The sequence below is a fragment of the Sebastes umbrosus genome, chromosome 11, assembly GCF_015220745.1.
Source record: "Sebastes umbrosus isolate fSebUmb1 chromosome 11, fSebUmb1.pri, whole genome shotgun sequence".
Taxonomy (NCBI): domain Eukaryota; kingdom Metazoa; phylum Chordata; class Actinopteri; order Perciformes; family Sebastidae; genus Sebastes; species Sebastes umbrosus.
In genome coordinates this window covers 16,091,376-16,105,732 of record NC_051279.1, presented here as the reverse complement: position 1 = coordinate 16,105,732, position 14,357 = coordinate 16,091,376, and the positions used below count along the sequence as shown (strand labels likewise).

The window sequence follows — 14,357 nt, the reverse complement described above, 5'->3', positions numbered from 1 at the left end:
GAACAAAACTCCAAGCGACAATGAAGAAGAACTGACAAAAGACACGGGACAGCACAGAGACTAAACACACAAGGAGAGGAGGGAGATAACGAAGGACAGGTGACAGCAGGCTGACGGGGAACAGGTGAAACTCCTGAGGGGCAGGGCAGACGATCACACAGGCGGGAAACAAACAAAGGCAGGGAGTAAAACAAGACACAAGAGGAGAGAACTTTCAAACTAAAACTGGAAACAAACTCTAACAAAAACCCTAGGCCCATGACTTATTTTATGTTTTTACAGCCACGCCCACCCATCATCACGGCCGCAGCTGTCTGAGACTACGAGTGTACGTCTGCTGCTCCACGGGTGAGTCTTTCATTTTGTGTGTGTGTATGTAATAAAATGCTTGGACCTGTTTGCAGACTGTACCTGCACCCATCTGGCTACTCTACCCATCTGGCAGGCACCGGGCTCCCCACGAACCCTCCCACACACACACACACTTATTCCTCACACACACAAACACACACACACACCGGCTGCATACAGATGCACACATAATCTAAATACAGTCTAAAACAGGCAGAGCTATTAATACTCCCCTGCAGCATTTTCACTCACAGCACAGATCCCCCCCTTGCTCCTCTTTTTCTGTCTCTCTCTCTTCTTTCTCGTCCTGCTCTCCCTCCACAGCAGCAGAGAGGAGCAGCTCCAGCTTTGAAGGCCCTCACCCCCCCGCCTCCTTCTCCTCTCTACTCCCTCCTTCCTCCTCTTTCACCCCTCCTCCCTCGCTCCCTGTCAGAATCCATTTATTGCTGTGTGCGGTCAGTGTGTGGCTATGTATATGTAGTGTTAACCTCTCTCGCTCACTCTGCTGCCTTCCTTCAATCTCTCGACCCTCTCTCTCACACGCACGCACGCACGCACGCACACACACACACAGACACGCACACACAGACTTTGATCCCTAGCCTGTCCGGTCCTTTTAACTTCCACAGCCCTGTAGTATTAACCTCTCCTCCCTTTCACCCCCCCTCCCCGACTCCATCGCTCTCCTTCCCCTTTTCAAACACTGGCTCTCTTCAGTTTGATCTGCCACCCCTCACCTTCCCTCATCTCTCTCTCTCTCTCTCTCTCTCTCTCTCTCTCTCTCGCTCTCTCTCGCTCTCTCTCGCTCTCTCTCAGCGCTGCTGGTGATGTTGTGTCAGTCTGTCCGCTCCGGGGGATTTTTTTAACCCCTGCAGCCTCTCACATGTTTCTCGCAAGATGTCAAGTTGAATCTAATGCCACATTTCCACTGTATGGTACGGCATGGCTCACCTCCACTCGACTTGCTCCCTTTTTGGTTCTCCATAGTACCTGGTACCTGCTACTTTTTTTGGTCCCACCTCGGTCGAGGTTCCAGGCAAGCTGAGCCGATACTAGAAGGTGGAGTTAAAACACTGTAGACCACTGAACGGTCAGGAAGAATCGTCACCTGCCCGAAATGGGACAGCCTGCACAAACCAGCGATTTTTAAACAGCCAAGCTACCGCCAATAGCAACCGCAATTTTTGTATTTACTCGACCCAGATTTTAAAAAATGGCAGCCAACAAAACTACACCATACACTACGTTGTACATTAAGTCATAAACTACGTCGTACATCACGTCATACACTACGTCGTACACTAGGCCGTACACTAGGCCGAACACTAGGCCATACACTACTAGGCCTTACACTACGCCGTACACTACATACACTACACTGTACACTACATACACTATGCCGTACACTACATACACTACACTGTACACTACATACACTATGCCGTACACTATGTCGTACACTACTTACACTAGGCCATACCCTACGTCATACACTATGTCATACACTAGGCCGTACACTACATCATATACTATGTCATACACTGTCGTACACTATGTCGTACATTGTCATACACTATGTCGTACACTATGTCGTACACTGTCATACACTATGTCGTACACTATGTCGTACACTACAACGTACACTACAATGTACTCTACGTACAGTACGCTGTACAATTGGTCACTGATGAAAGTATTCAGCGAGTTGAATCGTGTTGAAGATGATGTTACGGCAGTTTCGCGCGGCGTCGCTATGGAGATCAGCCTAGAATCCTGCCTACACTGAGGGCGTACTATCTGCAGTGTAAAGCGAAGTAGAGAAAAGAACCTGGTACCAAAAGTGAGTTTAGTCGAGTCGAATCATGCAGTGGTAATGAGGCATAATTAAAATGTTTTGGGTAGGAGCAATGGTTAAAGCTCCCTCACCCTCTCCCTCCCTCTTTTTCTGTCTCACTCTATTTCTTCTCTCCCTCTCTTTCAGCCTCAGACGTGGATGATGAGCCAGAGCCTACAGAACCAGACTACACGCTTAGACCAGGCCTAAAAATTGACGATATTGGTGAGTCACGCACGCACTCACTTAAACTTAGACACACATGAAGTTGAGTAAGTGTGGAGCGCATTCATCCGACACGTCTGGATTCATTAAAACAGACACAGACTCATGTTTGTCATTCAGATCACATCAGCCTCAAATCATGGAAATCACATGAGTCACACTTTCAAACTGACATATTGAAGTTAAAGGACAGTTATTCAGTTTTTTCTCTTCTTCTTTTTTTTTTTATCCATGACCTGTTTGTGGCACCCAGCCATGTCTAGCCATAACCATCTCACGAGGGTTTTGTAATTTGCGTGTTACCTTCTAGACACGACCGTTAGTCAGGACAGCCTGTATCTAGTCCGACAGGAGAAATCCAGGGCAGATAAAACTCCCCGAAGTACTTGTTGCTGTTCTGTGGGCACATATGGATATGTTGAAATAAATTTACAAATCCACATTTTTATTTAGACTCAAAGCTTCTCTCATTTGTATTAAGACAGCTGGACAATAAGAGGTCACTCAGAGATTATAGTGAGTCATTCTTACTGTGAAGCTTTAAAAATAGGGTCGAGAGAATGGAAAAGTCACGTGCCCCCAACCCCAGTGGATGATGGGATTTGTAGACAATAACAAAAATATAGAATATCACTAGCCTTATCATTTAAATACTGACAGAATATTGATTGTTTGTATGGCAGAGTGACAGTTCATTGACCACGCAGCATCAAAAGTGGCCGGCTAAAGTGAAATGTGCCGTTTTCAAAAGAGACCTTCAGCACAGTTAAACTTCACAGCACCAGCTGGCTTGGCAAGCCGCTGATGCTGCGAAACAACGACATGCATATTCATTTCACACTCGCCGTTTTCACCCGGATACGCAAAGAACACAGAGTTTCACGGTTGGTTACCAAAGAGAACTCAATTGAGATTTCCTGCAGTTAACTCTGTTGCTCTCGTCGGGGTTTACACATCTGGTGAAATCATGTGAATCATGCTAAATCTGTTAACGCTGGAACTGTATGAAATTTGGCTGAGCAGTGAATTAATTCGTGACAGACTTTAGGATAATCTCTCAGATCAGACGATCATGTGGTTGCTTCTCTGTGTGTCACGAGCGGCACACAATAACAACATGTGCAGCTAGCTCGGCCCAGCTAGCTGCCACCCGTTACACATGTGGGTATCAATCATCATCCTGTCCTGCTTCCACAGTCTTCTCCAAGGTAGCCTGTGAAATATGGTGCTGTGTTGTTAATCTGTGTGTGTGTGCGCGCTGGCATGCGTAATAAATCAGTCTGTTCTCATAACTGTCATAAGAAAACTCATCACTGGCTGCGGCGAATGGCTGCGTGTCACATGAGTTCGTCGAGATTCCTCTCCCTCACTTCTTTTTCCTCCCTCCATCATCCTTTCATCTCGTTTTTCTCCCTCACTCCATCTTCTTCCTCCACGCCCTCCTCATCCTCTTTAATTCCCATCCTCCATTTTTCGTCCCAGAGCACAAGTAGGAATGCAGTGGAGGGGAAAGCCACCAAAACTCAGTTTATTCACCTTTTGATGTGTGAAATTGAGTTTTTCCCTCTTTTTATACGATATTAATCTTAAGGTTCTAGTATGCATTAATGCCATCACAGTGACGTAAGCTATAATAACATAGACAAACTATTTTATTGTGTTTGTTCTTGCAGTAAATACTTAAGAAATAAGAAATACATATTATATTGTCATCACGTATCCTCACCACTTGTGCACCTTCCTTTATTTCTTGCAAATAATTGTAAACAAATGCAAAAGATGCTCATTCCAATAACAGAAAATATACAGTTTTATTCAAAATCACACATTGCGTACTTAATTACAAGTTACATGGAAGAATATACAGCAAAGAAAGGTTATTTCCTCAGAAGAATAGTTGTATTTGAACGGATAAGGAACCTGAACTACATGGAAATACTGTTAATATTAAGCAAACGGCCGACACAATAGCAGAGCACAAATTACCCCGGCTCCTGTGGGTCATTTTCACCTGTAGTGCTGTGTTGCCAATTAAATTAATAGGATAACTCAAGTGGTGCAAGAGGAAGTGAGGAAATCAGCAGGGAGCTGTGAAATGAACTGAAAACAAAGAAGCAGTGCAGTTTCCTATTCCCCTCCCTCGTTCTCGGACCTCCTGGCTGCCGATTAGACTCATCACATCATAGTTTTAATTACTGTTATTCAAAGTTCACGTCAGCACATTCGCACAAACACGAGGCGACGCGCAAACTGACTCCGTTCAAATCTGCCTGATTACCGCGTCCGAAAATGTTTAACTAAGCTGAATGTTGCAGGCTGATATTGTAAACCAGCCGCCTCGCTCCCCTCCACTGCTCACAGTTTATTTCCTGGGCGCTGCCCCTTTCAATCAGCGTCTACGGCTCAACAGTGGTTCCCTCCTGAATACGGCCTCCAGTATTAGATTTCATTTAGATCTCATTTACAACACAGATGGAACGGTGCTAGCAGCTCCCCGTGCAGCCATGTGATTACTGATGGCTTTCAGTGGGAGGATACTCATTTACCAACCCTGTTGGCTCAGGTTACTGCATCTGACGGTCAGGTCCGGCCATTAGTGGAGAACATCAGAAGCTCTTTCTTTAATGGGGTTTATTGTAGCAATTAGCACACCTTTAAGCAACAGTGTGCTCGGGTTACCGTGCCAGCAAAAACATCAGTAGGCAGCACAAACGGAACGTCACCTCCGTGTTCATCACATTTTGTAGAAACAGTTGTGTTATATGTTTTTAGTTTTAGCCCAAAATATCCCATATAAAGGTTTGGGAATCATATATATAGTAAAATGTATAAATGAAGTATAAAAAATGACTATTGTGTATTTTATCTTGCAGTATTATGACTAGAGCTGCAAAGCTTTTTTTAATTTTATTTAGTTCGAAGAGACATAACAGGTGAGGCAAGACAAGACAAAAAAGACAGACAGTACATTGGGTAACATGACGGTAACAGTAACAGCAAATTAATAAACTTTGGGTTGGTCCTTTGATTTGGGGAGAGCGTGTGTGGGTGAGAAGATGTCTGTTTGTTATGTGGTATCCACTGTGTGTGTGTGTGCTGAGGAGAAATTAGTGGTGGTTATGAGGCAAGAGATAGAAAGAGAGAGAAAAAATTATAATAAATGAATAAATAAATAAAGATAAAGTTAAAAAAGGGGGGTATGGGCGGAAGGGAGTGACGCAGAATTTTTTTTATTTTATTTTATTAAATAGCACAATGACAGATGATTAATGGATTAGTTGTCAACTATGGAATTCATCACCATCTATTTTGATAATAGTCTAATTGGGTTGAGTAATTTTTTAAGACAAAAAAAAAATTCTCTGATTCCAGCCTCTTAAATGTGAATATTTTCTGGTTTCTTTACTCCTTTATGACAGTAAACTGAATATCTTTGAGCTGTGGACAAAACAAGACATTTGACGGACGTCACCTTGGGCTTTGGGAAACACTCGTCGACATTTTTTCACCATTTTCTGATTTTTTCTGGACCAAACAACTAATCGAATAATCGAGAAAATAATCCACAGATTAATCGATAGTGAAAATAATCGTTAGTTGTAGCCCTAATTATGACCACTTATACAGATTTCATACATCATACAAATACATACATATGTACATGCTAATTTAAAACCACATGCTCATTAAGAAACAAGTGGATCCAGTGATGTTTAAAATGAATAAGAGTAGAGTTAAGTCAAAAAAGGACATTGTTGCCGTTTCAAGCTTCCTGTTTGACTTTAGAACCACCAGAAAGAGACATCAAGAGCAATCAGCAGCTAATTAAGACCAGGTGTGTTGGCTGATTGCTCAGGTGCACCAATTAGGCTGATGATGTCACAACCCGAATCAGCACCGATGCTCCCGAAGACACGCAATCAACTTCAGCTCCTGAGAGGCACTTATAATGCTGTTTAAAGGTTTATATCTTCTAGTGGCAAACGCATCTTCTGTTTCTGTTGTCTCCCTTATTACACATGGCTTGGCACTAGAGCTGCAACTAACGATCATTTTCATTGTCGATTAATCTGTCGTGTGTGTTGGTCTATAAAACATCAGAAAATGGTGAAAAATGTAGGTCAGTGTTTCTCAAAGCGCAAGAGATTAAAAAGTGGCTCAAACCAATAATGTATGTGTATAATATATATATATACATATATATATATAAAATATATATATAAAAAATATATATATTAAAAAAAGATATATATTTTTATATATAAAATATATATAATTTTATTTTTATATATATAAAAAAACAGAAGATGCATTTGCCATTAGAAGATATAAACCTTTAAACAGCATTTTAAATGCCTCTCAGGAGCTGAAGTTGATTGCGTGTCGTTGGGAGCATCGGTGCTGATTTGGGTTGTGACATCATCAAAACAACTATACTATATACTGTATATATATATATATATATATATATATATATACACAGTATATATATGATAATCAATTAGCAAAATATATGTTGATTAATTTAATTGTTGCAGCTCTACTAGGCACGTTATTTCACGATGCAAAAATGGGGCAAAATGCATTATGGGGCAAAAAAAATAAATACTGCACAGTAACAACAGTTCTGCTTCCCAAATGGTACTCATTCTATCTGCTTACATACAGTCATACACCAGAGGGTGCAGTTAAATTGCATATATGAACACTGTAAACTGTCAGATGCCTGATAATGTTCAGATTTTCTTTTAAAGAGTACCTGATTGATCAGAAACATAAGACTAGTTCAGATTTGTTTTATTATTGTGAATAGGCAACCATTGTTTGTCCAAACAAGTTTAGACATTTGCTGTTCATCTTACACTGGCACGCCACTCATTTTACATGTTAAAGTCAGTTCACCAGTTACAAGGAGGACTACTCAGCATCTAAAAATAAGTTGTTTACTGTCCTCTGTGGCTCTGCAGGAGCCTTGCAACGTTTTGATTTGACAGACGTGTTTATTAACCAGTCAGGTAGGGTCTAATGAAAGATGCTGATGCATCAAAAGTCCCTGAACTATATGGAGTTGCAATACTAAATCACTACAGTTACCTTTTTATGAGGACATTCTTGATCTGGGAACACCACAAATTATAACGCCTAACATTGCCACACAGTCGAATCAACACCTCTCCGACAACTACAATTAAAGATAATTATTTTCATAAAGTTTGTCACAAGACTCATGACTTGAGTAACAATGTAGAAAGGGTTCTAGTTTTCAGGTTAAACATTATACATAGAATACAGTGTTTGGGGGTATTAAAATGCCATATTCAATATAATGTATAAAAGTTGTAATTATCTTGTTTGCCAAAATAAAATTCAAACATGTTTTATGTTAGAAAAGTATGACACATGCATTGCATTAGATATATATTTTTATATTTTTTTTTTATCTCAGACAGAAACCACTACAGTTACACACACATACACCTCACATACAGACAGACACTAGTAAACACAATCAAGACATCTCCTTCTTCTTCTTGTCAACATGACATTCAAATTCATAGACGCGTCTAGGTGTCTGAGCTTCCTAATTATCTGCGGATGTTGGCTGCTTTCTGCTCCAAAATGTTGCACGCACACACATAAACAAGCACGGTAGTACACACAGCTTCCTCGCGTGAGCTGATGTTTGGCTCGGCAACATGTCAGAAGGTCATGTGTACGTGCACACCCCTCCTGCGCAAACATCGCGCCAAAAACGCGCGCCAATAATTAGGTGTTATGACAGTTAGTGAGAGACGGTGTGTGTGTGTGTGTGTGTGTGTGTGTAAGAGGCGATTACACTTTAGAACCAGTTTTGCGAGATGCTCCCCAGTCTGCTGTTTGTGTCTTCAAACCCACATTCCTCCAGTCAGTCAGCGCCAAAGTAACAGTGTCCCGACCCCTTCGGCTGCATGCTCGGTTACAGAGCGGTCAAAGCATTTAACCTGAGCTCCGCTGCTGCATAGACCTCATTACATCGGCCAGCAGAGCATACCAGAAGAGGCCATCTCTAAAACCAGGTGTCAGCCAGTCATTACTCTGCTGTCTGACCCACACAGAGCAGCTGGAAACATTCTGGAGCTAGGTACGGAAACACTGAGAACACACTTCGATGCCGTCGGACCGTTAACACAATAGCTCCTAATCAGCATCAGCCGTGCCGTGTTCAGACAGAAAATTGGGCTTCTGTCTGGCCTCCAGTCTCATTAATCAAGTGACTACAGAAGGTGTGTCTGGCCAAACGTGTGTCTCATAAGTGTAGGCGTGCAGCGAACCGTCTGCTGTTTTTGTACATCGACTAGACATCAACGCTCGGCGTGCAGCCCCAAACAAAAGACCGCAAACTATTTTTAGGATCGCCAGGTGTACGTGCTGGGGGATTGGAGGGGTTACAGTATATACAGTGTGTCTGTGGGTGACTGGGAATGTGTCACTTTATTAGAACAATAAGAGCTCTCTGATAGCAGCTGCAGCTGTCTGCCATGGCCCGGCTGTTGTGTTGTCTTTGTAGCGGACTTATAATATTTTAGTGGACTTAGGACTGTCAATTGATTAAAAATTTTTATCACAATTAATCACGTTGGTCCATATTTAAAGCTTCAGTAGGCAGAACGTTTTGGCATCTTTGGGCATAAATTCCATATTACCTTTCATCATATTGTAATTCATTCATTTCAGAGAGAGCGTTTCTATTGAGCATTCCTATTGGCTGTGCTCCGGCTGGTTGGCGGTGTTTGGTATTTCCTCAACTGGTCTCAACATGGCTGCTGGGTCACAAACTTTCTCATTTTATAGCTTAACAGTACACTACAAGATGTTTCTGAAAACATTTTAGGCGAGCAATAGGCATTAGAGTAACTCATATTACTTCATATTTTATCAAGTATTTAATACTCTTATCAACATGGGAGTGGGCAAATATGCTGCTTTATGCAAATGTATGTATATATTTATTATTGGAAATCAATTAACAACACAAAATAATGTCAAATATTGTCTAGAAACCCTCACAGGTACTGCATTTAGTGTAAAAAATATGCTCAAATAATAACATGGTAAACTGCAGCCCAACAGGCAACATCAGCTGTCAGTGAGTCAGTGTGCTGACTTGACTATGACTTGCCCCAAACTGCATGTGATTATCATAAAGTGGGCATGTCTGTAAAGGGGGGACTCGTGGGTACCCATAGAACCCATTTTCATTCACATATCTTGAGGTCAGAGGTCAAGGGACCACTTTGAAAATAACCATGCCAGTTTTTCCTCGACAAAATTTAGTGTAAGTTTGGAGCCTTATTTAGCCTGCACCTTCCAGAAAATCGAATCGCGGCCGGGCCCGACGGCGGCCCGTCGGATTTTTAAGAGGTTACTTAAAAATCCCAAGTTGCGTTAATGTGTTAAAGAAATTAGTAAAAAGTGTTTTAGTAAAAGTCGTGCTGTGCAGATTATAGCTCAATTAGAAGCACAGAGACACTTGTCTTTTTTCTTTATTTTCCTTTTGAGTTTTTCATCCTCTGCTGGTATTTGTAATGAATAGATATAAAATTAATTCTTTCTCTCGTTTTTTTTGTTTTTTTTCCAGATGATTATAACCCTTTTGTTCCCAAGCTGGAGAAGAGCGTCAGCGGAAGCAGCCCATCCAGGGATCGCCTTCTCCTCACCGTGACGATGCTCTTTCTGGCCGCTCTCTTCATCTCCTAGCAACGGCCATTCCATCAGCGTCACCATGCCAACTAGCCTTGGGAGGGTGTACAGTATCAGCGGATGGGAGAGTTGAGTGGCGGGGGGGGGGAGAGAGAGAGAGAGAGAGGAGAGTTAAGATACCACAAATAGAGCAGAAGGCAAGAGGAGCAAGAAATAGAGATTTCAAGCATCACAGTGTGAGTGTGTGCGTGTATGTGTGTGTTTGTACAGCTGTGTGTGTGGGTTTAGAGTTCAAAGACCTTCAGGCACTCGGTGACACAGACTGAACCGTATGTTGCATTAAAGTCAGCCTGCGCATACAGATGCAGGTGTGGTAGACAGTTTGTGAGCGTGTGTTTGTGTATGTCTGTGTGTGTGAGTGTGTGTCTGAACAGGCCACAGGTTGAGCTTGTTGAATCATGCACACGCCACACAAAGCATTTATACACCAGGACAGGCGGGGCTGAAACCCTAGTAAAAAAAGAAGAAAAAAGCATCAAATCCGCCCACCCAATTGGAAACTATTTGAAGACTTTCCCCTGGATCTGATTGGCTGAAACACTTCCTTTAGGGCTAGTTGCCATAGTTTCTTGCAACAAGAATTGAACTGAACTCAAATGAACTGAATCAGATAGATTTCATCAGAACTGAACTGAAAATTGCCTTTTTTTTGTTGTTGGTGTTGTTATTGTTGTTGATCTTGATGCTGGGAACTTGTCCCAGTCCACGGAGGGGAAAACCAGCTGATGAACTGCGCGGGTCCCGTGTAGGAGACTAGTCAAAGTAGCTGATAGTTCATAAAACGCACCCTGGGACTCCAGACGCCGCCAGTGTTTTAGTTGTCATCTCCACTCTCTGTCTGCTGTGTCATCCTGTGTTCACCGTCAGTCTGCAGCACGTCTCCAACGAAGGCTTGGATGGGGTCAGAGCATTTAAACGATGAATCATTCACTTAAACTAAAAGAAGGGGGGGGGGGTTACTGTAGATGTGCCATTGACGCCGATGATGTTATAAGTTGCTGTGTTACTTTTCTGTCCCGCCTTTCAAGCACTCGGTTCGTCCTCTGTCATCTCTGAGGTTAAAGAAGCACACGATGGCTACGGAGCAGCCATGGATACTCAGCAATACTGCCCTCCTCTCAAGCCGCTGCAGGCTGTTCGGAGGAGAGCAAGAGGAGCAGGGAGGAGGGACAAAAGGAGGGAGGACGGTCACTCACACAAAGCATCTACGAACAGGTCCATGTCCCGGACAATAAGAAGCTCTCCACTGATCAGTGTCGGCGTAGCAGCCCGCTCTACCAATCTCATCTCTGTAAAACCCATTCGTCAAGATGCCACATGTTTCTGTTTCTGTTTGAATGTTTGTGTGTGCTTAAAAGAGAAAGTCTGAGTGTGTCACGTGTGTGTGTGTTTGAGAGCGAGAGACTATTTTAAATGGTACTAACAGCCTGAGAATACATCCACATACTGTACATCTTATTAAGTATGAAAATGCAAAATCAAAAAAAAAAAAAAATCAAAACACAAACTAAAGCAACAAGTAATACATACAAACCAAGTGCTTTGGTGGGGAGGTACGGCAATTCAAAACTCAAAACAACTGTACCAGTCGGTTGCTTCAGAATAGCGTTTCCATAGCAACTAGCACCTTATTCACCATGGTTACCCCACCCTGCCAATGATGGACTCTAGTAGGGCATGGCTTACCATAGTAGCTGATAACAATGATGAAGGTGAAGATGATTATAATGACGACGATGATGATGGACTGACGCAGCACCCACCGGCATGTGAGGCGTTCAAGCACTCGTGTAAATGTCACAACGGACAAAGAATGGAATAACTGTCTTGAATTTTGCCAAGGTGAAATGTGATGTAAGCATTTTTACAAACTTGAAGCTCAGTTTTTCTTGTGGTTGTTTTTTTTTTTTAAATTGTTTTTGTTATTATTTTGCTGAGTTTGCTGTGGTGTATTTTTGGTTGATCTTGAGGGGGAAGACGGGGGTTTAAAAGTTGGAGAATTGGGTGGGTTGAGCCATATGTAGACTTGGGCCGCACTCTGTGAGTCTCTTAGTCAACTTTGAGGTTCAATTATCTTATGGAGTATGATTTCCAGAAAGCTCAATATTGACAAATCATATATAGCTGTGGTTCCCATCCCCCCCCTTTAAAGGACACTTTACTCACAGGATGAGTTTACTCATTGCATGGAGTATTATTCAAACTGGTGTAAAGTGTCTCCTTTTAAAATCTCAGAGAATAACCCTGATGATGTCACTTGGGTTAATTTGGATAGAGAGGCGAAGTCCGTCCCCCTTCCGGTGGACCCCATGGGACCTTATTTCAGAATAAATATGTACGGCTGTCACTAGAGCGAGACGGAAAAAATGTCTGATCCCGTTTGAATTACGAATCACACAAATGTTTGTCAATTTAAAACATAATTTTGCAAGTCAAGAAAGTCGCAGTTTTGTCGTAGTATCATTTAGTTTTGTGTGAAACCGCTCAGTGAACTACATCTCTCGTCTCGCACAACATACGTCACCAACACTAGCTAACTAGCCAACTTAGCTGTGTTCCACGCACAAGTGGAACGTTATCTGATGTGTTTTATCAGCGACAGCAAGTCTTTTTTATCAGCCGGGAAGAGAAAGAACGATCGGACCCGTTGCTCATGCGAGTACATCCCAGTACAAAACGCACAGGCATCGTAGCTTCAGCAAGAGAGACGACATACGCGACTTTTGGGTGTGTAGTCTTTCTAATTACGTATTATACATCAAAAGTTTTATCACAAACTGCAGCTTTCTTGACTTGAAAATTTTAAATTGACAAACACGTGTGATTCATGTCCGAATTCAAACGGGATCAAAAAATACTGTTTACTGTACATATTTTTTTTCAAAATAAAGTCCCATGGAAGGGGAGGGACTTTGCCTCTATAGTCAGGAGTCAGTGACCGGTTCAACGAAGGAATTAAACTTCCTGAAGAGGTAAAATGATCTAGTAATTCTCAAAGTCTGAAATCACGAAGCAGATTTTGTCTGATAGAATCTTTTTGTGTTTTTGTTTGTGTTGCGACCCCCTTTGGGGTGTCCAATCCACCAGGTTGGGAACCGCTATTATATAATTATTTTTTACATCATTGTGTGCTTGTAGTTCAGGAGTAATGTGGCTTTTTTTTTCCAAAGGTGTGTGTCCGTTAGCTAGATTGTTTCCTCAACAAAACTTTGGACATCCCTCGAGTCAACAACAAAAGCACAGATTCTTTAAATTCATAGAAATGTAATGGCTCTCGTCGCCCAGACAAGAGATTATACATGTGGAAACACACAGGGATCATGTAGTTTTGGAGCATCATCGAGAACATTACATTATGATACAGTGTGCGAACCAACCCAGGTGGATATATGGCTCTCGGTGGGAGAGGGGCGAGGTAGGAATGGTTTCGGGGTCCTGGTGTGGAGCGGGAGGGTTGAAGAGCTGTGCGAGAGGGAAAATCACTCTTCAAGAAGTTGCACTTAAGAACTTAGACACGAGAGTAAGACAGCGTGCCCGTCTGAATGTGTGTGTGTGTGTGTGTGTGTCAGGGAGAGTAAGAATCAGAGCTCATTTCTGTTTATCACTTCATGTCTGCGTGCAGGAACTTTAGTGTGAGATGCTGTCTGTGTTTGTGTGGTGTCAGTGTGTACAAGTGTGTGTGTGGGGGTGAATGAATGAGCGAGTGAGCAACAGTCTCTTTGTTTCTGCTCTTCCCATGTGCATATGAGCGAGAGAGTGCGACTGATTGTTGTCTGGCAAAAGAAAAAAAAGCATTTAATAGTGTTGGAAACAACAGTTACAATCATGTTTACCTTCGACTGGAATGACTTTAAATGAACTTGAAAATAAACTGTAAACTGAACAAACCATAACAGAGGTTATAACAATGATCATGATAACAAAAATAATAAGCTTACAAATCTTACTTTTAACAAGATGTGTGTTCGCCTCTTTATTTTCCTCCCTTTTCTAATCCCCCCCCCTCGCCTTCCCTGCTCTCTCTCTTGTCTTTGAGGATCTGAAGAAGAAAAAATAAAAACAGCAACAAGCATGGAGCTAATCCAAGACAACAGATGGAGGGGTTGCAGGAAAGGTTTTTCCTGGTATATTCAGTCCTCTGTAGATAATGTTGTTTGGGAGCTCACACAGATGTGATTTTCCATATCAAAGTTGGTGTGGCGACGCT

The 14,357-nt window shown here is 42.2% G+C and overlaps 1 protein-coding gene and 1 long non-coding RNA gene across 3 annotated transcripts in view; one reads left to right on the top strand and one right to left on the bottom strand.

Moving 5' to 3' along the window:
* Nucleotides 1-14,103, top strand: part of efna3b (ephrin-A3b) — a 95,392-nt gene extending 81,289 nt beyond the window's left edge. For both annotated transcript variants that reach the window (XM_037784633.1, XM_037784634.1), the window contains 3 exons: nt 283-348; nt 2,333-2,410; nt 10,029-14,103. In XM_037784633.1, coding sequence (XP_037640561.1) covers nt 283-348; nt 2,333-2,410; nt 10,029-10,147 — 263 coding nt within the window. In that variant the 3' untranslated portion in view covers nt 10,148-14,103. The remainder of the gene's footprint in view (nt 1-282; nt 349-2,332; nt 2,411-10,028) is intronic.
* LOC119496946 lies at nt 9,917-11,740 on the bottom strand. Its single transcript, XR_005208843.1, has 4 exons — nt 11,681-11,740; nt 11,158-11,283; nt 10,938-11,041; nt 9,917-10,184 (listed from the first exon to the last, which is right to left on the bottom strand). It is a non-coding gene; the product is annotated as an uncharacterized LOC119496946 (long non-coding RNA).
* Nucleotides 14,104-14,357: the final 254 nt, after the last annotated feature.